A 27,889-nucleotide genomic window follows, 5' to 3' on the forward strand; every position below is an offset into this window, starting at 1 on the left:
TAAGCTTCAGCATAATTTTAAATGAAAATGGCGTATGGTCGGACCTACCGCAGACGGCAGGCCTTCCGATGTCAGAATGAATCCATTTCTACTGCACGCCTACTGGAAAAGTTTGAATAAGGGTCTTGATAATGAATTACAAAAATCATTGGGATCGCCTCTAGCAAGTTAACTGCTCTAAAGCATGGAAAAGCTACGCCACTAGGATCTCCCCTAAACCCAGAGCCTCCTGCTCCTGGCATACTGATAGTCTAGTTTCCCTCCAAAATACTCATTCTACTCTTCCTTCCTAAAACCTAGATATTTTGCATCACAGATCTGAAAAAAAACTGCAAATGTAATTTGTTCAGGAGGGTCATCTGGATATCTGATGCTGGGATCTCTGCGAATCAAATGCATCACCCTCTTCTTGATTTTGCTCTTGTTATTATAATCTGTGAATAGCCCGGAAGGGCACATGCCAATAAAATTGTCACGTTTTTAAGAGGTTCACTTCGCTCGCTTTGCACGGCTCATCCACTTCTTGATAGGAAACACAGAGAGTTTGGGGCTTCCCTCTTTCTGTGGTGACTCTGATGATGTTTCTTTCTCCTCACCATTTTCCTTCTCCTCTGAGTATGGTAGCAATTCAAAAGCTCCACGGGAGAAACCTCTGGCGATCTGAAACGTATTTACAAATGTTAGATACCTCCAACTGTTACCACAGATAAAGAGATCTGTGATAAGAATTCATAGATGAAGAGGGACCAGCAGAAAATTTTACCTTCAATAAAATCCACACTTTGAGGGAGCTACTCAGAAGTCCTAGTTTTGTCTTCTTCCCCGATGTCAAATATGTGCACATCTCATGATCCACTCTAAGCACAAATCTTGGCCATGACTTTGGTTTCTCAGGGTCTGATTTTCGCCGAGAGGCAGCCTGGTTCATGAAAAGATTAACAGAAAAACAATGAGGTCTAGACTCAATTCATAACTAAGAATGAGCATGCGGTTATGTCGAGTATTATACTTTTTGTGAACCTTGAGTTATGTCGAGTATTATACATTTTGTGAACCTTGAGTTATCTGGACCTTTACGTAAATGGCCATGCAATAGTAATGGGAGTGTTACTAGGTAGGTCCCTCCATTTTAAATACTTGTCACCATTGACTCTACTGTTCAAACTTTGACCAGCTTATTTTAGTTCATGTATATTTAAACCTAATAAATATGCAATATTAATATAGTACTACTGTATCAAACCTACCTCATATGTTTATCTTACATGATAAATATTTTATAAGTTAGTAAATAGTCAAAAATTACTTAGTGTTGTCAAAAGTGACAGTATGTAGGTGAAAGTGACACTGTTGCTGACACAGGTAAGAAAACGAAAATTTTGATAACCCTATAGGACTTACAAGGCGTCGACATATTTCACGTTCTATCTTTGAAAAGGATGTGTCAAGAGCTTCTACACGACCAGTACCATGGCAGCATGTGCAAGGCTCACTGATCATGAATGTAACACTTGGTCGAACCTGAAAAATAACATAAATCCATCTCAATACTAAAATTAAAAAACAACTATTTTTGTGGTGAGAGTATTGAAGAAACAGAGTTATTTTAGGTGCGTGCTAAGTATTAATTGTTCCATTAACAGCTCCGGATAAATTAAATTATTCCTTTCTTAACCCTGAGCCAAGGATAAATTGCATGTATTATAGGTAGCCAAGCACACTGGCTTCTTTGTTCTTCTAGCTACTGACCCTCACTCATATACATCTAAACCTATTATCGAATTGAAGTCTTGTTATGGATGAAGAATAGAATCCATGATTGCTATAGACCTGCCCAAATGAGTTATCAAAGCAATTGACAAGAAACGGCGCGGTTTTCTTTGGAAAGGACAGGAACAAGCAAATGGGGGAAACTGCTTGGTTTCATGGGAGAAGGTGCAGCGTCCTCTTGAATATGGAGGGCTGGGCATCCACAACCTTGAGTCCTTTGGTTGGGCCTTACAGATCAGATGGCTTTGGGCACAAAAAACTGACCCTTCTCAGCCTTGGGCTGGTCTACATATCCAAGTACCACAAAAAGCTCAAGCTATGTTTAATATGGCACTAGATTCAGTGGTTGGGAATGGCAAGTCAGTTCTGTTCTGGTCAGAAGATGGATGGATGGGAAGACTATGTCTGAAGTAGCTCCCAATCTATTCCAAACAATTCCGAAGAGAGTGGTCAAAACAAGAACAGTTGCTCAAGCTCTTTTTAATAGGCGCTGGGTGTCAGATATTAGAGGAGCCCTTTCAGTTGAGGTCCTGATGGAGTACCTGCTACTTTGGGACCAGTTGGATGGGGTGGTTTTACAACATGACATCCCAGACCAATATCGATGGAAGCTGACCCCAACTGGTTCATATACCAGCAAGTCTGCATATGAAGCTTTCTTCGTTGGCTCAATCAAGTTTATCCCGTGGAGGAGGATATGGTGAAGCTGGGCTCCTTTACGCTGCAAATTTTTTGTCTAGTTAGCCATTAAGCAGAGGCTTTGGATGGCTGACCGGCTCGCAATGGGGGGCTGCACCACCCGGCTGCCTGCCCATTGTGTGACCAGGCACAAGAAACAGCCCAACACCTATTGTTATCTTGCATGTTACCCGGCAGATCTGGTCTTTGATCTTTCTGCTTCTAAATTTGGTCGTTGATGTGCCGGCTGATTCATCTAGTTTTTCAGCTTGGTGGGTTCGAGTCATCAGAGCAGCACCAAAAGCTTTGCGGAAAGGAATAAATTCCCTCATCATACTGGTGGCATGGGAAATCTGGAAGCATCATAATTCCTGCGTTTTTTAGGGCGCTCTACCTAACATTCAGTTGCTCCTTCAGGAAATAACAAATGAAAGCACCCTTTGGTGCTTGGCAGGGGCTTCTAAACTTAGGGAACTGCTGGCTAGGTCGCTTGCACCAGCCGCCTAGGCGTGGTGTTCTGGGTCTTGTTTTGCTCTGTTGTTAAACGGCGCACTTGTTCTAGCTTAATAGTGGGTTGTGTGTTTTGCGTTGTGTTGTGTGTGTTCTGGGGGTGTTCTGTGCTAAGGATAGGGGCTTTCCCTTTTCTTTGTACTTTCTTCTCTCTTAATGTCCTGCATAGTTCGAGAAAAAAAGAAGAATAGAATCCATAGCCTCTAAAACCTATAACTAGGTAAGTGTGAGCTGGCTGACACAAGTGATGCAGGTAACGTTCACTAGTTTCTCCAAGGAGGAACATGGCATTATGCAACTTATGCAGCTGATGCACATACCCTTTTTCTGGTTATCTCCATCAAACCAAGTTTTGATAATTCTGAAACACCAACTGTTGACCGATCCTTTTCCACTGCTTTCTTCATTTCTTCATAGACTAGCCTTTTGTTTGCTGGAAAATATGACATTAATGTCAGGGAGAAAAGAGAAGCAACAAAGAATCTGCATCATTATCAGGAATCTAAAAGCATAAAAACAAATGGAAGTTTGGAATCATAATCAAGAAAATATCATCAAGCATTGCAAGATCAAAGCAAAAAATAACTACATGACAAATTACTGGCTGTTAAGAACCTCTATTAGTGATGCTAATTAAACATGTTGCCTTCTGCAATTCATGGCTTTTATAAAATAAGCACCATAGTGGGAAAGAAGCCAGTGTGCACAACATTCGAGCCAAACTGTCCCTTAATTGTTGCAAAGAAAATTCGTCGAACATACCAAATATTTTCGTAGGGAAAGATATTGAACAGAATTTTAAAAATATGTCCAAACTTAGCTAAATATTACATGGCAAGTATGAAACTATATTGTATTAAAAAGAAACAGCATTTAGCTTATAGATACTAGAACAGCTCACTCGCTCCGATTCCAAATGTAGATCATATAAGCCTTCTCGACTATTCTCTAACTAATAGGCAATTTTCCATTTTTTTGTCCTTCCTTGCCCTTGCCTAATAAGTGTTTCTACCCTCACAAATATGTGTGTCATCTTTCCCAATCTAGTATAAATGAAAGGCAGTAAAAGTTCATTCAACCTAAAACAACACACATTTGGAATTGGAAGGGGTATATTTGTAAGCTACATTTAAATATTTTAAATATTAGAAGATTGGCAACAAAGGCAAGCACAGAGAAACAAATGGCTCAAAAAGTAGCTTTGATAGTTCAGTTGCAAGGCATCAGTTATCAGAGTAGTATCCGAAATCATACTCACAATCATCTGTCATGTCAATAAAATCCACAACAATAATACCACCAATATCCCTCAAGCGCAACTCACGGGCAATCTGCATTCATGATTTTTTTTTATGGTTATTCATAATTTAAAATATATTTCAAAAACTATAATATATGTCCTGCTTCAACTCTGTACAAGCATCCCAGAAGGAATTCAATATGTTCTACCAAACACAATACCTATGTTGGCTGGTAAAATCTACAAATGATACTGATCATTCTTCAACATTGTAAACAATAGGTATGAAGCATGGTTTTGTGAACTGGAGTCAGCATCAGCCCTAAAACTGGAAGCATGACAGTGTGTCCAATATGAATCTAAAATTTTAATGAATGGAAGTTAAATCATTGGGACAGCTGTCTGGTTTATGAACTGGTTGCCATGGGAGTCTGGTGTAACAATAGGATGAACTGTTCCTTCCTTTAAAAAGAATCATACTGGTCTGTTTTCACAAATTTGTGGTGTGCACTAAAGGTACATCAACGGCTCATGAGAGCAAACAAGTTTATATTCATGATAAAAACATAAGGTTCCCATAGACTAGAGAAAACAGAGGTGCATTCTTTATGTGTTATAATTGTTAGGCAAAATTGCAGGACAACAAAGAACTATGATATATTGATATGCAATTCTTAATAGATAGATAAATGTAAAAAAAAACGCAACAGAACCAAAATGCCAGATTGGTTAAGGTGAATATGACACAAGAGTCCTTGAAAAAACAAATTGGGAACAGTAAAGTAGGCTACTTCCCAAGAAAGTTCCAAGATACATCACATACTTGTTTTGCAGCTTCAAGATTGACTTCTAAAATAGCTTTTTCCTGGGATGTTCCCTGACCAAACATACTGTGACCACCATTCACATCAATTGAAACAAGAGCTTCAGTCTGTTCTATGACCAGAGAACCACCATTTTGTAGCGGTACCCTGCATCGAGAAAAGAAAATCACAACATTACAGAAACTGCTTCCTTTACAGCTTTCAATAGCGTAAAGGTCAAGACTCAAAGTCTAAAGTTAAATTAAAAGTGAATTTTGAACTGCAAGCAGCTTTGCAATATCAGTCTTCAATTTAATATTCTTTTCCTAAAGCAACAAAAACAAAACCATAGTCCCTAATGGCAAAACCTAGCTAGCATTAATTTTATGCAAGATGATGCATAGTAATTATGAAAACACAAACTTGAACTTTTGACTAAGTTTGCACCTAGCAGATAGGCAGCAGCACAAACTAATTTATCGACACTCTACTCCAACCTACTCTGCTAGTTGGAAAATGCAGTCATCGTTCAAGAAAGAAAACATAGAAAATGACTGCTGGGTTTGAAATATAATAGTCTTGTTCACTAATGTCAAATAACTCTTAAGCAGACCATATTTGCAGCAACCTCAATTGAAACTAGTTCTATAGGACCTACATGCAACTAGTGCGCACACAACTTCTGTTCTTATCCCATTAACCAAAAGTATATTCGAGATTCTGAAACACAGCCAACATTTGTAAAGCACTCGGGAACATTTGAATGGACCAGTTATTACCCACAAGCAATCAACATCCCTAAGTTTAGCGATCTGAGACTATACAACAACAACAAACCTTTTAGTCCAAAGCAAGTCGGGGAGCCTAGAGATGAAACCTAACTAGAGTCACAAATATGAGGATTAAAAAGGTATTGGTTATAGTAGTAAAAGTTCTCCACGGCCTTGGGCACGAGGGCCATGCAATCCATCGAGCTTTTATGAATCATCGGATCAGCGGGCAGAATCCACATCAGCCTTTTATCTAATAAATGCGCCCCTCCCGGTAGTCAGGTTTTTTTGCACATATTAGCTCAAGAATCAGCACTGTTATCCGAGTAGCACGTGCCATCAAACAAACTATAAATGATTTAATGATCCATTCACAGTTTCACAATTCGAAATAGTTCATACTTGCATATGCATGGCTTAATCTTGGGCTATAAGTTCAGGTTCACCTGAATGTGCATGCTTTGTTTGCAATTGCCATTGTGGTGCTGGTGGGAGATGGCACAAACACTAATAGGGTGTTTGGTTTGAGGAATGAGGTAGTCCATCATCTTCTCACTCCTCACTTTCTTGTTTGGTTTGTGGAATGGAATGAGTTGATCCATCACCACTTCATTCCTCACAGGCTAATAATTAGTACTAGTATGAGGAATGGGGTCATTCCACCAAATATGAGGAATGGACTCATGATGCACCACCTCATCTAGAATGGAGTGATTCTTCAAACCAAACACCCTCTAAATTTTGGAAAGACCGATGGCTTCATGGCCAGTCTATTAGTGACTTGGCCCCTAATTTCATCAAACCGATCTCAAGAAGAGCTATTAATCAAAGGACAGTGGGCAAGGCACTTGTTGAGGAAAGTGGGTGCTCTCCAACTCAGAGATTTACTCAAGCAAATCAGCCTACAAGGCATTCTTTCTGAGCTCAATGAAATTTGCTCCTTGGAAGAGAGTTGGAGCTCATGGGCACTTTTATGCTCAAGTTCTTTTTGTGGCTAGAACAATCGCGGTCGAACTGAACAAACCTGCCACATCCTGCAGCTTGCCCTCTTTGTGAACAAGCCAAGGAAACCATCCAGCTTATTTTGGTGCCACGTGTGGTTTCTATACAAATTTGGTTTACCATCTTGCATCAAGTTTGTTTGCAGCCTGTGCCTCCCCAGTCAGACATATCAAGTTTCTCTAGCTGATGGTACAGAGGCTCTGAAACAGGTTGGCAAGCAACTCAATAAGTGGTTTAATTCGTTGATCATATTAGTTGCCTGGGAGATTTGGAATCGCATGAACAATTGTGTCTTCAATGGAACCAATCCTAATGTAGCGGCTGTAGTATGGGCTGTGACAGATCAGGCATGTTCTGGTGCACTACTGGCGCTAAGGACCTCCAGGGTCTAGTGGCTAGATAGTATACTATGTGGTTGTTTGGATCTCAAAAAACAAAACTAGCTTTGAGAAAATGAGTTTTAAGAGGGTTTTTAGAAAAACTGGTTTTAGGTTAGTTATTCGGTTAGCGTGTTTTGACAATGCTCTGTTTGGTTCTTGAAAACTGAAAAATGAGATTGGTAACGCTGTGTGATGAGGACATCACCAGCTCGGATACAACCACATTAGCAACTTTTGATTCAAAGGTGAAATAATTTTTTGTCATGATTGTATTTGATACATTTGATGAATTGATGCTGCACCATAATGTGTGTTCATTGTCATTTTCAGAAATACATACATGGATCAAAAAGAGTGTTAAACACATATGGAAGGCATGGAGGTCCAAAGAAGTTGATTGAGGACTCAGTCCAAGAATTCCAGCGTTCCCCGCCAGGCCACCACGTCACTTTGGCCCAAGGAAACAAAGAGATCAAATCCAACACGTTTCGGAGTTGGATTCGGACTGCAGGACAGCGCCAACTTGTGACGGTCACTACGGTCGCATATTGACTCGGCTTGGGGCGTTCAAGTACTTCATGGAATCCTTATCAAGTCTACTTTCATATGGATCTGAACTCATGTCCATATCATTTCTGAGGCAGCTGCAATCGTCGATTTGTTACAGAGACGTTTTCTGCCCATGGTACTGTGTCACCCTATTTTGGCCGATGGGCCGTGTATCAAGTTGGGTCCATTAGGGACGCGTCCTAGGGTTGGAGCACGACCCCAACACCCTGGTGGTCGTCCTCCCACGTTGATATACCCCTTAGCCGCCACCAAGAACAGTTGGCTTTTGTTTAGATGAAAGTTTAGCTACTGCTACTTCCTTGTAAACGCGTGTGTCGATTAGACCACCCGATTTGCTTGATTCAGAACCCCAAAGGTCTGTACATTATTTGCTTGTCCACTTGTTCTTGCTTGTTCTTCGATTTGCTTGCAGGTTCAAGGTTGTTCTTTGCACGGCATCAATAGCAACAAATTGGAGCTGGTGTAACTGTCGCTAAGGCGCAGCACCCTGTTGGTCGTTGTAGTTGGGCAGCACAACATCGGATCCGCCCCAAATCGAGTTATCCCCCACTCACCAAAAGATTGGGAACAATAGCGGGTTCATATCACTGTCTTGATTTAGCCTGGAAGAGTGGTTGTCATTTCGCAATTTTCATCAACCCAACAACATCGAGCAAAAATGTAATACAAGCTGAGGTTCTGAGGACCTCTCCATCATACTTTCCACATTCTTGTTGTTGCTCCCCCTCCAGTTCTCTTGGCTCGTGCAACACTGTCATACGTCTGGAGCAATTATTCACCGGCAAGCACACATGCAGCACCGGCGAGCTCTACTTCGGTGATCTACAAGTGCGGCGCTCTGCACCAGTTCCTGCTTTGCCTAGCCAAGCAGCAACATATCACTATGGAACCAACGAGCAACATCGCCGCCTCGAGTGACTGGCCGAGATTACAAAGGCCATGGCTGGTGACGGAGCTGTGGGCGACGCAAGATTGTAGCAGTGCCGAGAACAACGAGGAGGCGAGGACCAATTCCAGGTTGGGTTTTTTTTTTCCATTGGTGAGACAGTATTAAAAAGATACAATGTCTAGTTTAGAACGATGATGCGGAATAGTGGTTTTGTGAAAAACGATGTATTCTTGTTTTTCGTGAAACTGGAAATCCTAGTTTTGTGGAACACTAGTTTTATCTACACGTGAGTTTGTTGGAGTTAACAAACTAGGTTTTAGCGGCTGTTAGCTTAAATCTAGTTTTACAGAAGCTGGTTCTCCTTATCCGTGAGATCCAAACAACCCCTATAGGACCTTCTTTGGTTGTTTTTCTTTTGTTTCAGTGGTGTGAATTTTATATGTTTATGTGGTTTGTACATGATTTCTCTTCTTCTTTAATGAAATGACACGAAGCTCTCATGAGTGTTCGAGAAAAAAAATAGTAATAAAAAGTAAGCTTCTGGTTGAGTATTCAAATATGTGTGTCCGCCATGATATTAATCGATTTAGAGTTTCCTGTGCAAACTAATTTTTTAACATTAATCAACGTCATATTTGTCTTTCCTGTTTAACTAAATTTGACTTTTCCTTGCACCAAGCAGATTATGCCTCAGCTGATTATACTTCAGAACTCAAATATCTTAGTGATGAAACCAACTTAATAATTCAATCGACTCATGCTTTTCCAAATTAAGAAGGTGCTTCAGGTCAGTATTTTTTAAAACCAATATAAAAAATTAAGCCCACAAAAAGCCCATTAAAAGAACCATGTGTCGCTGATTCTGGACACTGCTAACTTATTTTTCCAAGGCCATAAATATTTTTTGATGCTCGACCTACATTAGTAGATGTGCTTACTCAAGAAAAGTTGCATCAACAGAAGTTATGAAATAATATAGAAACAATGAAATAGCACCTTTTGCAAAGGATATTGTCTATCTCCTTCTCAATGTTGTATTCATCAAATATAGGCTTTCTTTTCTCATAAAGATCAACTCGACTGCAGAGCTCAGGTGCAACTTCTTGGAGATAGCTTGTAACCTATACACACACAGAAAAGTGCATGTTTCACCAGATTTAAGAAATTATTTCTGTATAAGGATGCACGGTGCACAGCAACCAACAGGTTAAATATTTAGCATAGACAAGCAAGCAAATCCCGGTATCTTGAAACATAGTGCAACTCATTGTACTTCATTATACTAACTATTTCAAATATGAAATTTTTTTTCTGAATGGCATCCCACATTACTTTCATTTTCTAACCCATACCAGAGAAATCAAGGGAATATAAAGAAGCATGACTGAGCTGAACAACACAGGCAATTGCCCAAAACATCACCTTTATACACACTTAACTAAGATGAGAAGGAAGGAAATCCACAAAACCAAAATGGAAGAAAAGAAAGATCATCAATGAAAGCAATAGAGATTGCGTGGAATAATAGATTGATTAGGTCATACAATGGGTACAACAATATATAGGCAGCCCCTGAGAGAGGTTTATATAAACAGAATCAATCCCAGGGGTATCCTTGCCTAATACTAATCAGGGGGCCACGGCAGTAGCCAGCCCTAGCCCTGGGTACACACCAAGGGCTCTACACGCACACAACACATACACATGTCTAACACGCCCTTGCAGTCTGATCGTCGGTAGCCTGAACGTTCGACTGGACTTGAACTCCATGAACACCGAAGAAGGCAGGCCTTTGGTGAAGATGTCGGCGTACTGAGAGCTCGACGGAACACGAAGGACGCGGACATCTCCGGTGGCAACTCGCTCATGAACAAAGTGTAGATCAATCTCCACATGTTTGGTGTGCTGATGCTGAACAGGGTTCCAAGACATGTAGATAGTGCTAATGTTATCACAATAAACCAAGGCGGTGCAGCGCAGAGGAACATGCAGCTCAACAAGAAGTTGACGCAACCAAGAAACCTCGGCAACAGCATTGGCAACCGCCCGATACTTAGCCTCAGCACTCGAGCGAGAGACTGCATTCTGACGCTTGGAAGGCCAGGAGATCAGATTATCACCCAAAAACACGGCATAGCCAGAAGTGGATTTGCGGGTGTCCGGGCAGCCAGCCCAAACAGCGTTGGAATAGACAAGCAGATTAGACTGAGTAGATGGTCGCAGGAGCAAGCCCAGGTTAAGAGTTCCACACATATACCGAAGAATGCGCTTCAAAGCAGCAAGATGCAGCTCTCACGGGTCATGCATATGGAGGCATACTTGCTGAACAACATAGGCAATATCTAGACGTGTGAAGGTGAGGTACTATAAAGCACCAGCAAGACTCCGAAAATTGGGGCCATTGACAAGAGGAGCACCTTCAGCAGCAGACAGCTTCGGATTAGTATCAACCGGGGTGGAACAAGGCTTGCAATCGGTCATACCAGCACAGTCCAGAATCTCCAGCATAAACTGGCGCTGGGACAACAGAAGGCCATCACCAGAGCGCTGCACATGCATACCCAAAAAGTGATGAAGCTCACCAAGATCCTTCATGGAGAATTCCTGCTGCAAAGCATCAATAGTACGGCGGGGCAAAGGTGTCGAGGACGCTGTGAGAACTGTCATCCACATAAAGGAGGAGACAGATAGTGTCGTCGCCGCGGTGATACACAACAAAGAAGTGTCAGTCTTTGCCTCCACAAAACCAAGCTGCAACAAGTGGGTGGCGAAACGGCTGTACCAAGCACGGGTGCCTGCTTAAGTCCATAAAGAGATTCATTAAGCCGACACACATGATCAGAGCGAGCAGGATCCTCAAAGCTAGCAGGCTGAGCACAATAAACTATCTCTGACAATGTCCCATGAAGAAAGGCATTCCTCACATCCAACTGATGAATCGGCCAGCTGCGAGAAAGCCAAGGAGAGCACTGTGTGGACGGTGGCGGGCTTCACAACGGGACTGAAAGTCTCAGCATAGTCAATCCCTAGGTGCTGGGTAAACCCTCGCAGCACCCAACACGCCTTGTAGCGATCCAGAGAACCATCTGCCTTGAACTTGTGCTTAAAGACCCATTTGCCGATCACAACATTGGCCCGAGCAGGACGGGGAATGAGATCCCACGAATTGTTGGCCAGGAGCGCATCAAATTCCTCCTGCATAGCCCGACGCCAATTTGGATCAGCGAGGCCGCTCCGGTAGGTGCGAGGCAACAGCGACAACGGGGTGGAGTGGAACAGCGCTAGCACACGAAATCCCAACTTCCTGCGCGTGATCATGACATGCTGATTTGTCACAGGACGCACGGGAAGAGCACCGCGAGGAAGGGGAGCCGGAGTAGGAGCCTACGGGCCTCAGGGCGACATCCGGGTCGGAGCATGGATGGGCCGGCGGGAGTAGACCTGGAGAGGCTGACTGGAGTCAACGGGGCGCCCCTGCTAGGCAGTAGTGCCGGCAGGGGCAGCGGAGCTACCAGCAGTGCCGCTGGAGGGGCCAGCCGGGGCTGAGGGCGTGTCCCGCAGCAGCAGGTGGCATGCCAGGGACCGACGAGCCAGCAGTGCTGGCTAGGCCAGGCACAGCGGGCCTAGAAGAGATGCCAGGAGGTGTGCCAGAGAGGGCACCATCAAGGCAGCCGGTGCTGACACCGGGCGGCTGCAGGGTAGCGTCCAGCGGCGGAGTGGAGGCCACCGAAGGAGCAGAAGCTGCACATGGATGTACGGGGGCACCGGGCAAAGGCACAGCCGCACGTGGCAGTGCAGGTGCGCCTAGGGGTAAACTTGCAGATGACAAAAGAGGTGCTGAACCGATAGGTGCTAGCACCACATTAGTAGGCTCCAATAAGAACTCAAACTCCTCAGTAGCAGATGGCGATGGCTGCTGGAAAAAGGGAAACGAAGTCTCGTCGAACACCACATGCTGAGAGATGATGACTCGGTTGGAGGAGAGATCAAGATAGCGGTAACCTTTATGATGAGCAGAATAGCCAAGGAAAACGCACAAGGTGGAACGAGGAGCAAGTTTGTGGGCTGCAGTAGCGGAAAGATTAGGATAGCTTGCGCAATCGAAAACACGAAGGTGATCATAGGAAGGTTGGGCGTCAAACAAAGCCATGTGTGGCGTGGAGGAGCCAAGTGTTTTGGTGGGCAAGATGTTAAGCAGATGTGTGGCAGTATGCAGCGACTCAACCCAATAAGGAGACATACTAGCCTGGAATAGGAGAGAGCGAACAACATTGTTGACGCTCCGAATCATGCGCTCGGCCCGGCCGTTTTGGGACAAGGTGTATGGGTAGGACATTAGCAGGTGGACACCGTGAGTGAGGAAGAAACTGTGGGTACTAGAGTTGTCAAACTCGCGGCTGTTGTCGCATTGAACAGCTTTCACAGTGGCGCCAAACTGAGTACGCACATAGGAGAAAAAGTTAGTCAAAGTCGCAAACGTGTCGGATTTTAGGTGTAATGGAAACGTCCACAAGTAATGAGAGCAGTCATCAAGAATGAGCAAATAGTATTTGTATCCAGAGACACTAAGAACAGGAGACGTCCACAAATCATAGTGTATGAGATCAAAATTGCAAGACGCTCGAGATGCTGATGACTGAAAGGGGAGGCTAGTGTGACGCCCTAACTGGCACACATGACAAATGGGACTTACTTCTTTATTACAAAAAGGAATTACATAAGCGACTTTGGACAAAACTTGATGACCAGGATGACCAAGACGGCGATGCCACACTGAAGAGGTGGAGATAGCAGCGAGGGCGTGGGCAGTAGGAAGGAACAAGGGGTATAGCGGCCCAGAGCTGTTGCGCCTGACGATCAGCCTCGGAGACTCCAGATCCTTCACAGAATAGCTAGCGGGATCAAATTCGACAGAACAATTGTTATCAGAGGTGAACTGGCGATAAGAAATAAGATTCTTAATAAGCTTAGGTGAAACTAGAACGTTATGAAGACATAAAGGACCCGGAAGGTGTGTTGTGCCAGTAGCCGTGACGGGAAGCAAGGAGCCGTCACCGACAACAATGGATGAAGGAAAAGGATACCGCGGGTAAGATGAATATGAAAGAGTATCAACGTCTGAAGTCATGTGGGAGGTGGCACCTGAGTCAAGATACCAATCGTGTGCCTGCAGCTGGTTGAGCGTTATGGTGCTGAACGTCGAGGCGAGGGAATGCTGATCCCAGGAAGAGGGCAGGCCCATCATGGGGTGGTAGAAACCCGGAGGAACCTGAGGTGCTGCCCCAGGTAGGGCGCATGCTGGCCCATGAGCGGCACCTGGAGGCCGTGCTGTTGCGCCTGCTGCAGGGCGTGCAGGGCCTGCTGTTGAGCGAGGAAGGCCTGCTACTACGCCAAAAGAGCCTGCTGAGGAAGCGCGGCAGGCCGGAGGGGAGCGCTGGGCTATCCACGGGTTCCAGAAGGAGGGCCAGGGACCACCGGCCTCCTATGCCGTGCCTGGAGCAGGAGCCTGGGCTTTGGAGTTGTGGCTGGCAGGGGCCTTGCCACCACCGTCCTGGTGCGGCTGGCCGCAGCGTTTGCTCCACTTCTGCTTGGAGGAGCTGCTGAGGACCCGGAGTTCCCTCCCCTGCTGCCCCCTTTGTCGCCCCCGGAGTTATTGTTGGGCCGACCAGCAGATTGGTGGGAGGAACCAGGGGCGCACGAGGAGGAGGAAAGCACGGGCTAGTGCCAGTGAAGAGTGCCGTAGACGGAGTCGAAGCAGGGTTCGCCATCGTGAGCTCCTCAAGGAGCAAGTCATCGCGAGCCTCTAGGAAGGTGCGGAGAGGGCGGATGCGCCTAATGTCGCGGAAAACGTCTCGTTGAGCCCGCGGATGATATTGAGGATGATGGTGCGGTTAGAGACCTGCTCGCCAAGATCACCAAGGGCGTCCGCCATGCCCTTGAAGCGCCTGCAGTAATCCATGATGGATGAATCGCCTTGGACGAAGTTCCAGAACTGGGCGTCGAGGTAGAGGGCCCGTATCTCCCGGTTGCCAAGAAACTGGGTCTCAATGGCAAGCCAGGTGGCAAAGGCGGTGGCGCCGCGCTCGCCGCGCTACATGACAACGTTGACGAGGTTGTTGGCGATGGTGCCGTAGAGCTAAGACCGGACGACGCAATCCATGCGCCCCCAATATGGAGAGGCTAGAGTGGGCACATCACGAAGGACATGGTCTTGCAGGGAGTACTTGCCGACGGTGAGGAGCAACTGCTCACGCCACCGTGTGTAGTTGCCGGAGGTGATGTCGAGAACGACGGGGATGACACTCCAGATATTCTGCACAGCACCAGCTTGGGCGTGCAGATTCAAGACGGCAGCAGCTTCGTGCAGCAGCATGGCCTGGTGGGCGTCATTGGGCGCCTGATCGGAGACGGCAGAGTTGTCGTCGACGGAAGCGAGCAGCAGCGGCGTCGCACTCCTGCGCAGCGGCGGTGGCCTCTTCCTCAACCTTGACGGTGCGGGCGAGTGCGGCAGCGCGCGCCTCCTTGCGAGCCACGCGCTCATCGGCGGCGCGTTTGGCGGCCTCAGCCTCCGCGGCGTCGCGCTTGGCGGTGGCGGCGGAGGGCTCGGCGGTGGCGAGCGACAGGGAGCCGACCATGTGCGCTGCGTGAAGGACGCGCGCGGGGTTAGCAGCGCCGGCGGGGGCACGCTGGTTGGGCGCGAAGAGATCGTGCAGAAAGTAGCGCCAGCAGCGGAGCGCTAGGTTTGCGTAAGCAAGAACGGGAGAAACCCGAACTCGTGATACCAGCAATAGAGATTGCGTGCAATAATAGATTGATTAGGTCATACAATGGGAACAACAATATATAGGCAGCCCCTGAGAGAGGTTTATAGAAACAAAACCAATCTCAGGGGTATCCTTGCCTAATGCTAATCAGGGGGCCACGGCAGTAGACGGCCTTAGCCCTGGCATACACGCCAAGGGCTCTACACGCACACAACACATACACATGTCTAACAATCAGAACCAATTTAAATGAATCAGTTAGTGTTATAATGATTAAGTAGCAGAACTATATTAACATCAGAAATAGACATGTTTCCAGAGTTATACTTTTTATTATAAATCATGCATGCAAGTCAAAAAAAAGAAAAGAGAAACTAAGTAAATAAATATTCCTTCATGAGTTTTAAATAAGTTGAAAAAAAATGATAAACCTAGGATGACTAGGTGGCAATGTAAATAACAAGAAATGGGCACCTAAAGTCGAGCCAAAGAGCACCAAAACCTTAGTGGTGGGGGTTTACATACACACCTCCCACCAACTAGGCTAGGCTCAGTTTCTGTTTAGATAACTTGAGTGTTTACCCATTTTCGTCATCAAGTTCCTTACCTCATGATATGTTCGAGGAGAATCCACAACCAGTCTCTTCACCTAAATGCAGAATAGAGTAAAAAAAATGATCATGGTTAGGTTGAAATATCAAACCAATTTTGAGTATATTGTATCCTGAATTAATTCACCTTCTCATTAAAATCATCTTGAACAACAGATAGAGCCTGACCCTTTGCTCTGTGCAACATTACAGGAACAGCACCATCCACTCCCTCCTCAGCAGCCAAGGCAGCAGATTGAGCATGTTCCGTTATTCCTTTCCAGGCAGATAGCAAGCCATCAAGGTCCCTCTGCAATTCCTCCCAAGAATGACCAGCAGCGACTGTACGAGCTGTCAATGTAAATCCAGGAGGTCGCAATAATTTTGTTATTCCCTTTAACCTGGTGCGCTCTATACCAGTAATCTTTTTGGATACTCCAACTTTGTTACCACGGGAAACCAATATCTGGAAAATCAAAAAGTATGTCACTGAAGTTAATCCTAAAATTTCCTGCGAGTAATGTTGCTGTTTCTTATTTCAGGAACATAATGCAATGTAAAAGGCAAATGATACTTGATCTATTGATAGTTACATCAAGAAAACAATATACTTTTTAAGACTATTTCAGCCGATCATGCATAGTGATGTATACCAGTTGATGCATAAACCATAAATCAAAGTGTCATATATCTGTTCAGTACTTATAATTTCACAAGGTTAATTCATAACGTCATTTCAAGGTCACAATCAGAAAACATTATCTACATATCCCATTTTGGAATCAACTACAATAGTCATTGTATAAATCATCTAAAAGATTATTTGTACCATGTGCAGAAATTATCAACTACATATTCTAAAAGATTGCAAAGCACAGCAAATTTATTATGGAAGAACAGGAGGCAATTATCCCCACCACCTTACCCAAAATCGGCTTCGCAGGCACGGAAATGGACTAAGTGTTGGACCTTTTGAACCTAATCCTTCCTTGACAACCTGAACCATAATTTTAGTGCCCTTGCGAACTTGAGACCACCTGCTTCCATTTGTGTCGTCATCAGATTCTCTCAAAGCATGTTGAATTGAAGATAAAGTCTTAAGATCATTGGAAATTTCTGACTGATCTGCTTGCAGTATTTCCTCACTATATTCATCTTCCATGTGATCATTTTCATCATCTTTGTCTTCATCATAACCAGAAATGCCTTCAAATTCAGTACTATCGACAATGTCTATTTTAGCATCAGCCATGCCTTCTTCATTATCTGTAATATTCTCAACTGGAAATGATGATGAGCCATCATGAGTTTCTTCATCCGCAAACTCATCATCACTCATATCATCATCTTCGTCATAAGTTGGAAGGTTATCTTCATTATAGTAAGAATCATCAACAGGATCTGCTCTACTGTTCTTTACAACTTGAGGATACACAAAAGGATCTCGGTTTTGCTTTATGCTCATAAGTGAAGGCCTTAAAATTCCAATATCTACAAATGCTCCTCCCATATGAGGAACAAGCTTTGTTACTATACCTAAGTAAATACTATCACACTGTACATTGTTCTTGATTGGTTCCAGCAGGAGTTCAACTAGCTTCCCATCTTCTAATACTGCAATTCTCTGCATAGTGCAGACAGAGGAGTTAATAAGTATAACTCTTGATGAAGGTTCACAAGTAGGGGGCTTATTCTCATCCAAAGGTGCTGGAGGCTTTTCTATTTTCCTTAGCTTTCTGATAATATCCTTGGCTTCTATTTTTCCATCAGCATGAACTATAGTTTCATTTGCTTCCACCATAGATTCAAATAACCATGGCTCTTCAACAGGCTGATCCTCTTGAGGCACGTTTTCACTAGCTTTGCTAAAATCATGCTTATTATTGGAAAACTTCTTTTTGCCTTTCTTATCTTTGACTCTTGCAACTGGTTTCTTTGAAGCCGCAATAGATTCAAGAATCCATGGCTCCTCTACAACTTGATACCTTCCATGTTGGCTTATATTATTGGCATTTGGTTTGTCGGTTATACGATTGTGCATTTTGGTAGATAGACTCTCTGACAACAGCTTTGAATGTAAAGGTGTGCCATTCCCCATTTTCAATATAATATGCTCACCTGCCAATCCACTGGAAACATTTAAGTGTTCAGCACCACTAAAGAAGCCATAATTAATTATTATTTGTGAAAAGATGTGGTAGTGCAACATTACCTACAGATAAATCTTGATCTGTTGTATCCCTAGCAGAGTGAGCTTCCACAATGCTTTGATGATTTCCACCCTCGAAAAATTCACCTTCAAGAGAACCAGCTTCCATCAGCCATGATCCCCACGAAGGAGCAGGAAGACCTGCCACACTGGTTTTCATCCATAGATCTTTCACAACAATGACCTGCTTTTTCCGGCCAACTGAAGGTATTGATAAGGAGTAATCTGGACCTGGCCTCCATATAATATCAGAACAGGAACCTTTTTCTTCTCGAACAAAATAATTATATTTGAAGTGCACCCCATATGGCACCTGAAAGAATCAAGAATGTGATGCTCCAAAAGACAATAAAAAAAGGAATAAGAGCTCCAGAAATAGTTTCTATTAGGAAGTATATATGTGAATTAGGAAGTATTTATTCTTTCCATGTATACTTGATTGTATTCCTTGTACTCCAAGCCATATTGGCTATATAATAGAGGTCACCCCCCCTGTTTTCCCATCTACTTCTCTACATGGTATCACGAGATTAGATCATGGGCCTCTCCTTTTTTTCTCGCGCCTCGTGACCCCCCCTGGCGGCGCCCCTTCTCCTGCAGCGCCGATCTGGCGTTGACAACACCGGCAGCTCCTTGCAGGCCCCGCTGGCCCAACCCACAACGCCTCCTGCCAGCGGCGCTCCCACGGCACCCGGCGCTCCTCCTGCCGGCGACGCGCCTGGCAACGGCAGCGCTTCCTCCTGTACCCGGCGCCGCCGCCTGTCATCCACCCCTACACCACCGTCTCCATCAAGTCCCACGTCCCCATGACGTTGACGATGAAGTCCTCTGCCTACTCCAAGTGGGCGTCCTTCTTCAAGTCTATGTGCGGCAAGTTCGGCCTCAAGTCACACATCAACGACACGGTGGCGCCTTATCCCCAAGACCCCGACTAGGGTCAAGCGGATTGCTACGTCCGCTCCTAGTTCTTCGGCTCCGTCGACGACTCCGTCCTAGACCTCGCCATGACCGATGACGACCAGACCGTCTAGGATCTCTGGCCCGCCATCGAGGGACTCTTCCGCGCCAACGAGCAGTCCAGGGCGATCTTCCTCAGCCAAGACTTCCATTCCATGATGTAGGGCGACTCCTCCATCGCTGAGTACTACCGGCGCATGAAGACCCGCGCCGACACCCTCCGCGACGTCGGCCATCCCGTTCAAGACTCCTAGCTTGTCCTGAATCTCCTCCGCAGCCTCAACCCACGCTACTCCAACACCGCCGACGACATCGCCAACTCCACCGCTGGCTTCCCCAGCTTCGCCCAGGCCCGCGACATGCTGGCCTTAAAGGAGCTTCGCCTCACCAACGAGAAGGTCTCCAACTCCACCGCCCTACTCGCCGCGACTGGCTCGACGTCTTCCTCCTCTACCTGTCGGGGCGGGTGCCGCTCCTCCTCTGGTTCGGTCCAGGGCAGCAGCGACGGCGCCTTCAACGAAAAGAAGGGCGGCGGCGGCGGCAAGAAGAAGTGGAACGGGAAGGGCGATGGCGGCCGGTTCCAGCAGCCTGCTTATGGTGGACAGCAAGCCAGCCAGCCACGCCCCTCCGATCCGTGGTTCTGCTTCAGTCCAGGGACTAGACCCTACGGCGCACAGCATCAGGTAGGTGGCTATGGATTTGGTGGCGAGGGCGGCTAGCGCGCCTCTGCCCCCGGACTCCTAGGCCCGCCGCCCCAGGCACACACTACGTACATTCCTCTCCAGGCGCCTGTCCAGGTGCCCCCGGCGGCTCCGATGTGGGATCAGGCCGGTCTAGTTGATGCCCTCAACCAGATGGCCCTGCAGAACGGTGGCTGGGTGGTAGACTTCGGTGCCTCTGGCCACATGGCATCGTCTGATGGTATACTCCACTCTCGCCTACCTCCCTCTCATTCTTTCATCACTGTAGGCAACGGTCAGACTCTCCCTATTACGTGCCGTGGCAACTCCACCCTATCCACCCCCACTTCACAGTTCCACCTAAATAATGTCCTCATTGCTCCTTCTTTAGTCCGTAATCTGATTTCTATTTGTCAGTTTACTAGGGACAATAACTGCACTAGAATTTGACGCTCTTGGTTTTTCTGTCAAGGACATCCAGACCAGTCACGTGATTCTTCGGTGCAATAGTGCCGGCGACCTTTACACCATCCCACCTGCCGCCAGCCAAGCAGCTCCCCACACCGGCCTCACCACCTCCTCCAGCTTGTGGCATCTTCGTCTTGGTCATCCGGGTCCCGCCACCATCGACACTTCTTAGACTTAATTCCTCCATAGCTTGTAATAAAGGGACTCATACTTTATGTCATTCGTGTTAGTTGGGCAAACATGTGCGGTTACCTTTTTCTAGTTCCTGTTCTCGCAGCACTACTCCTTTTCAGATTATTCATTGTGATGTCTAGACGTCTCCTGTTGCTAGCATTTCTGGTTACCGCTACTATCTAGTCATTTTAGATGACTACTCTCATTTTTGCCGGACCTTTCCCCTAGTCCACAAGTCTGACGTGTCCACACACATTATTAATTTATGTGTGTATACCACTACACAGTTTGGTCTGCCTGTCCGTAGTCTTCAGGCTGATAATGGCACTAATAATGGCACCGAGTTCATCATCAGGACCCTCACGTCCTTCTTGGCTTCGCGGGGCATTCACTTGCGTCTTTCGTGTCCATATACTTCTCCACAGAATGGGAAAGCCCAACGTGTCCGCACTCTTAATAATGTGACTCACACCTTGCTGATTCACTCTTCTATGGACGCCCCATACTAGGCTGAGGCACTCGCCACCGCCACCTATCTTCTAAATAGGCACCCCTGCTCCGCCGTCCAGAATGATATTTCCTACCGCCTCCTATATTCCTAGCTTTCTGAGTACTCTCACTTGCGTCTATTCGGTTGTCTTTGCTATCCTAACCTTTCTGCCACGGCACGCCACAAACTTACTCCTCGCTCCGCAGCCTATGTCTTCCTTGGTTATCCCTCCTCTCACAAGGGGTATCGCTACCTTGACTTGTCCACTCGTCGAGTCATTATTTCTCGCCATGTTGTCTTCGATGAGTCTGTTTTTCCCTTGTCCTCCCACCCCACGCCCCTGTCACAGCTCCACTTCCTCTTGTCGAGTCCCTCAGGTGCTCCTACTCCTACCTCGGTCGCTCCGTCCTCGAACGTTGAGCAGCCACAGTCCTCACTGGTTGTTTTGCAGGAAATCACTGACGACGACCCTGCCATACTGGTGCATGGCCCAGCCGTGTACCAGGCTCCTTCGGCGGGCGGGGAGGGACGCCGTCCTCCTCCTCGCCCGCCAGATCCACTAGCAGCTTCGCAGGCGCGGCCCCCTCGAGCGCCACCCCCCTCTCCCTCCCTCGGGGGCCCCCAACCGGCTCTCTCTCCTTGCACCGGCCTGGCGCCCGCCGGCCCGCTGGTGGCGCCCTTGCCCCACACTACACCCGGTGACACCCTGCGCCTCTAGCGCCCCCATAGCCCGCGGCCCCAGCGCCCCCTACGCCCCTGGCGCCCCTATCACCCGCCTTGGCGCCACCTTCTGCTCCACTGCGCCCAGTCACTCGGTCTGTGACTGGGGCCATCCAGCGGGTGCACTACAGGGGCTTGACGGCCACGACTCCTTCGCCTTTTTCACTCCCGGCGAGCTACCGCAATGCTTTGGCTGATGCCAACTAGCGCGCGACCATGGTCGATGAGTTCCAAGCCCTCCTCGACAACAACACCTAGCGCCTCGTCCTGAGGCCACTCGGCGCCAATTTCGTGTCGGGCAAGTGGATCTTCCGGCATAAGTTCCACACTAATGAGTCCCTCGCCTGGCACAAGGCACGCTGGGTGGTTCGTGGCTTCTCCTAGCGCCGTGGCATCAACTACGACGAGACCTTCAGCCCGATTGTCAAACCGGCGACCATACAGACCGTCCTCAGCATCGCCACTTCTTATGCCTGGCCGATCCATCAGCTGGACGTGAAGAACATTTTTCTTCACGGACACCTCGTGGAGACTGTCTACTGCCAGCAGCCTCCAGGCTTCGTCGACCCCGCCGCCCCAGACCACGTCTGTCTCCTGCAGAAGTCCTTATATGGCCTGAAGCAGGCCCCGAGGGCTTGGTACTAGCGGTTCGCCTCCTTCCTTCGACAACTCGGCTTCGTCGCCTCCACCTCCGACACCTCCCTCTTTGTACGTGCTGCTCTACGCAAACGACATCGTCCTCACCACCTCGTCCTTGACTCTCCTCCAGCACATCATGGGGCGTCTCCACTCCAAGTTCGCCATGACGAACCTTGGTGACCTTCACCACTTCCTCGGCATCTCCGTCACGCGCTCCTCCTAAGGCTTGTTCCTATCCCAGCAACAATACGCCCTAGACCTTCTTCAGCGTGCTGGCATGCCTGAGTGTCACTCTACAGTGACTCCTGTTGACACTCATGCCAAGCTCTCAGCACACGACGGCGCCAAGCTCAAGGATGGCTCTGAGTATAGGAGTCTTGATGGGGCTCTTCAGTACCTCACTCTGACTCGACCTAAACCTGACGTATGCGGTTCAGCAGGTGTGCCTCTTCATGCATGACCCGCGCGAGCCCCACCTTGCCGTGATCAAGCGCATCCTACGCTATGTGAAGGGCACGCTCTCCTCCGGGCTTCACATCGACACCGGCTATGTTCAGTCTCTAACTGCCTTCGACGCCGACTGGGCTGGCTGCTCGGACTCTCGACGCTCCACCTCCGGCTTCTGCGTCTACCTCGGCGACAATCTGGTGTCTTGGTCCTCCAAGCGCCAGACCACGGTGTCTCGTTCCAGTGTTGAGGCGAAGTACAGGGTTGTGGCCCATGCTGTGGCGGAGTGTTGATGGCTTCGCCAACTTCTTTAGGAGCTTCATGTCCTGCTTGCTTCGGCCACTGTTGTCTACTGTGACAACATGAGTGCTGTCTACATGACAGCCAACCCGATGCATCATCGGCGCACAAAGCACATTGAGATTGACATCCACTTCGTCCGTGAGAAGGTGGCATTGGGTGAGGTCCGGGTCCTCCATGTGCCGTCCTCTCACTAGTTCGCGGACATCATGATGAAGGGCCTACCGACTCCTTTGTTCACTGAGTTTAGATCCAGTCTTTGCGTCCGTAATCCTCCCGCTACAACTGCGGGTGGGTATTAGAAAGTATATATGTGTATTAGGAAGTATTTATTCTTTCCATGTACACTTGATTGTATTCCTTGTACTCCAAGCCATATTGGCTATATAATAGAGGTCACACCCCCCCCCCCCTCATTAGGGTGTGTGGTGTTTCCCCATCTACTTCTCTACAGTTTCATCAAAATCACCAAGCAAACCTAAATATACTTACTGGTCTACTATCTATGTCTTGAGAATCAAATGTTTCCTTATTGGATGAACTTGTTTCCGCAAGTAGCTGAGTGAATTGTTCCCATGAATAGCTAGTGAATATGTCATCAATTAAAAGGTGAAGAATATAGTAGCAGGGTTCGTCTTATGTGCTATCCAGCACCAGAAACATGGTGGCATATATAAGAAACTAAAGTACTGCTGAAATACAGTGTGTCAAAGGGCCACACTGGAATACAAAGATTTACTAAGGTCACACTAAACAGCTGGGTGCTGGCATAAAATACCAGCTATGCACCAAAAGATGGATTACTGTAGCTTCCCTTGGGAAACGAATATATGTGCTTGTCTGAGGATATTTAATCAGGATAAAAGAATACTAAGATTTCATCTAAGGCAACATGTTAATACACAGAAATGCAACACATCTACCCCCTCTGGGGTTATCAACACATCTACCCCCCTCAGGATATGCAAGAGGTATACGCAGCATACCGCTGCATCACACATATTTGTGCCAGAATGGGCAGTACAAGTTAGTCAGAATTACAAATTAGTAAGAGTTCTGTCCAGATAGTAAAGGTTTGTTTACTGGCTGAGTTTGTATCCTACCATAAGTTCAAGTTGTGTTACAGCTATTTTCTGTTATAACAGTGTTAGGTACTTCTCTACATAAATAGAGCCAACATCTATTTTGGTCATTTTCCAAGCAAGAAACAATTTAGTCACCTCTCAACACAAAATTCTCTCGTCTATCTTCCACTTCCAATACACTAATTTCCTTCAAGCCATGCCATATGAACTTCCTCCGATGGTATTTCTCCCACACTACCATTGCGACAACAGCATAAGAACAACTACGGCATGGTAACTATATCGAACTGTCTTAAAGATCGGTAGAAAAACGTGACATTAACTAAAGATGAAGACTTTGCTAAAATAATTAACTTTGGATGCTTCTTGAAATATTGACGTATGATTTGTTGTCCACACAATAGTATGCTGAATTAATGGATTTTATCCTGTTAGTTTAAGGAAGTTGGGATGCATTTCCAAAAAATGATTTTACTATTAAAAGAAGAAATACCTTTATTTCAGCTGTCCATATATTATCGTTTTCAACAGGAGCCAACTGAACAGCCATGTTGGATTCCCAACAGCCCAAGGTAACAGGGTCTCCTGTTATGAATATTAGGTAACCATCTTGTACATCAGCTTTCAGGTTCCATGCTATTGTACAGAATCCTTTACAGGTTATGGTCGAATCGTCTGTTTGAAAAATGAACACCAAACACTACAAACATCAGAAAAAAATTAAACTTACACTATTAGTGTTATTTCAGCCTTTAGGTGTAAATTCCATTGAATCTTGTAGAGTTGTAGGCATACATTTAACTTAAATAAATTAAACTGGTATGATAAACTGAATTAAATTTGTAAAAAAAATTCTTGATTTGATTTATGAGATGAACGACTTTGTACACTGAGAGCAAAAAAGTTGTCTACATTGAGAATCAAAAATATAAATCTGACTAAACTGTTTAGCAAAAATTTCTAACTTGTATAGTGAAACTAAAGCTGAAATACTAAATAAAACCTGATGTCTTCAGTTTTTCTTTTATTTTTCCAAATTCAAGTCCAACATGATTAAATAAGAATTTTATTTTGTAAACTATGTTTATTCTCCCCTCCAAAGCCAAAAGTAAGTTGCCCTATATTTACTCCTTAGATCCTTCAAAGATAGAAAGGACAGTGAACTAATGAGAAACATTATTGTTGGCCAACATGAACATTCCATCAACAAAATTTACAATTTTGCATTAAAATACGTAGAAGAAATGTATGTAGACCTGCATAACTGAGAAACTCCATTTTCTGACAAGGTGCAAAAAAATCTATCAAAAGATGTATTTTTGAAAAATGAACATATTATTTGCCTAAATATATAGGTCAAAAAAATCATAAGCACGGTTAGCTTTGTGCCTCATCGCACCATAAAATTCGCAACAAAGCTCATCAAACAACAAATCATGAAAGCTGCCTTCACTAGAATTTTACAGTTAGTTTGTAAACATAAACTTCTACTTAGTGCTTTAATATGTTTATGCAACCATTCATGATTCTTGAAAAAGAACAAAAGGAACATCTCATTTTCTGTGAGGGAAAACCAAAAGAAATATCTCCAGCATTCTAAGCCATCAATCGGTAGACAAAATCTTGATGAGTTTCTATTGTTCCTTGGCACAAACGACAAAACGGAAATTACCACTCCCATTAGACATCGAAGCCTTTGGGGAAAGAGCCAAGTTCACTTCTGCTTGAATATTGCTTCTAAGACCATCCATGAATTGCACCGAACACAAGGAGGGCCTAGGAAAAGATGATATCCCGATTGAGAGGTTGTCACCATACACAAAACAATAGGATCATTTTTCTAAGCAAACAAAATTGACATTGTTTATGCTGGTCACTTGTGGCAAAGAGCCTGTATCTACAAATTCTACCTGAATTCTTTAGAGGCAGAGATAAGTGGATATACAACTCACGAATTCCACTTTTTGATCACCGCAGCTCAAAATTAAAAACAAAGATTGCATTCTTGGTACTTGGAAAAAAGAAAGCAAATGATAGAGCACTAACAAAGCCAGAAATGCATGGTACCTTCCGCGAAGGCCGGACAGGGCCGAGCTGACCGCGGCTCCGCCGCGCGGTGCGGCATGAGCGGCCGCGGCGGAGGCCTCTATGGCGGGGGAGCCGGCGGCGGCGCGCGGGGGTCCCCACATGCTACCGAGAGGAGGCAGCGGGCCCAGCGCGCGGGCGGCCATGGAAGCGCATCAGTCGGCCTTCTCCCCTCCTCCGCGGGCTCGGGGCTCCGCCGCTTCTGCGGCTCCGCTCCCCCTTTCGGGTTGGGTGCTTGGGTGAAGGTTGGATAGGAGTTCCGGGCGAGGGAAAGGGAAGTGGTGGTGCGCTGTGAGGTTTAGGCGAGGGGATAAGAGAAGGGTGTTTCCGTAATATTTTAATGAGCTGAATGTTCCTGCAAAATCCTTCAAATCGAATCCGAATATTATAAGGCGGGGCGGGCCGTTAACAAAACCCACACAAACGCTCCACCAAATACCCACCACAATGCGTAAGGACGTAACTAATGAATCGACTAACGCCTGCTCTATTGCTTCTCGCGTTTTAGGGGACAGCCGTCACCGCTGCCGTATCCCCCCTCCAGCATGGCTCATCCTCCGTCATGGCTCAAATTACATCCTGGTGCGAAGTCACATGTTCTTCTCAAAGCTGTAGGCATCTCCATGTTTATTACAGATTATTAAAATTACGTACCATATCAAGAGGTATCTCCATTAGGCTTGGTTTAATGGCTTATCCGTCCTTTTAAGGTCCTCATAGTGGCCATCTCGTATTGGAATCCCTAGCACCGATGTACTGAACTGTCATCCACTGTGGCCAGTTCATTTGCTTGTGCATTCAGGGATTGATCGCTTCTCCGTTGCTGACCCACTAGCCATCCGACAAGGTTTTCAACTGGATAACGGTGAGCGGGTACTTGCTGCTTGGTGGGCGTAGCCACCAAATCCACAGGCCATATGCAAATAACACTTGCAGGTTAGTGGCAGCCGCATATCCCTCTAAAAATCGTTGCGGCAGTTAGTGACGGTTTGTGAGTGTCCACAACCTGCACTGCCTGCATCCCTAATTGCAAAGGATCACTCTTACACATAAAATAGAAACTAGCTTTGTACTATTCCTAGCCACTCCCACCGTTCCAAATTAATATTCATTTTGGTTTTTAATAAATTTCAATAACTTACCAATATCTTGAACCAATAGTCACAAACTTGCCACACTTTGTGCATATTTCACAAAATTCACTAGTATTTTGGGTAGTCTTTCTTGCAAAAGTATAACTTATGACTTTTTCCCCTCTCATGAACAATTGAGCCCACCCAGCTGGTCATAAACATATTGCTGACATGTGGACCTTGTTGACAATGAATGGAAATTGAACACAAAGTTGTAGTTTTGTGAGAATGTATCCCAAAATAGTTGTGGGGTTTGTGAAATGGGCACAAATATTAGAAATCTGTGACTGACAGCTCAAAATATTTGTAGGTTTGTGAAATTCACTTATACTTTTTTGACGGTCGATTATTGCATATTTGCATTTCTTTACTGCTCCTATCCATGCACAGCTAGCGTCTGCTAAGCCACTTCAGGCCCTAAATTGTTGAGCTTGGCCACTAGTTATCGTCATCATTTGCTACGTCCACTAACCTCTCATGTAGGCTTCCTAATCCATATTGCCCTCCATGTCTACGCCACAAGCAGGGGTAGTGAC

The 27,889-nt window shown here is 45.9% G+C and overlaps 1 protein-coding gene across 4 annotated transcripts; it reads right to left on the reverse strand.

Moving 5' to 3' along the window:
* Positions 1-26,505, reverse strand: LOC117862156 (ribonuclease E/G-like protein, chloroplastic). Of its 4 annotated transcripts, XM_034745677.2 has the most exons (14): positions 26,203-26,505; positions 25,808-25,911; positions 24,629-24,810; positions 18,179-18,488; positions 16,892-18,084; positions 16,115-16,432; positions 15,984-16,025; positions 9,609-9,733; positions 5,022-5,169; positions 4,217-4,289; positions 3,279-3,391; positions 1,402-1,521; positions 764-919; positions 1-660 (listed from the first exon to the last, which is right to left on the reverse strand). In XM_034745677.2, the coding sequence occupies exons 1-14, from the start codon at positions 26,364-26,366 to the stop codon at positions 490-492; spliced, it is 3,219 nt and encodes a 1,072-aa protein (XP_034601568.1). In that variant the 5' UTR covers positions 26,367-26,505; the 3' UTR covers positions 1-489. The 4 variants fall into 4 exon arrangements, with proteins under 4 accessions (XP_034601568.1, XP_034601569.1, XP_072150504.1 ...); XM_034745678.2 differs by lacking the exon at positions 25,808-25,911 and having other exon boundaries at positions 26,203-26,397; XM_072294403.1 differs by lacking the exon at positions 26,203-26,505 and having other exon boundaries at positions 24,629-24,835; positions 25,808-25,831.
* Between the last annotated feature and the right edge of the window lie 1,384 nt (positions 26,506-27,889).

The sequence above is a fragment of the Setaria viridis genome, chromosome 6, assembly GCF_005286985.2.
Source record: "Setaria viridis chromosome 6, Setaria_viridis_v4.0, whole genome shotgun sequence".
NCBI classification, from domain to species: domain Eukaryota; kingdom Viridiplantae; phylum Streptophyta; class Magnoliopsida; order Poales; family Poaceae; genus Setaria; species Setaria viridis.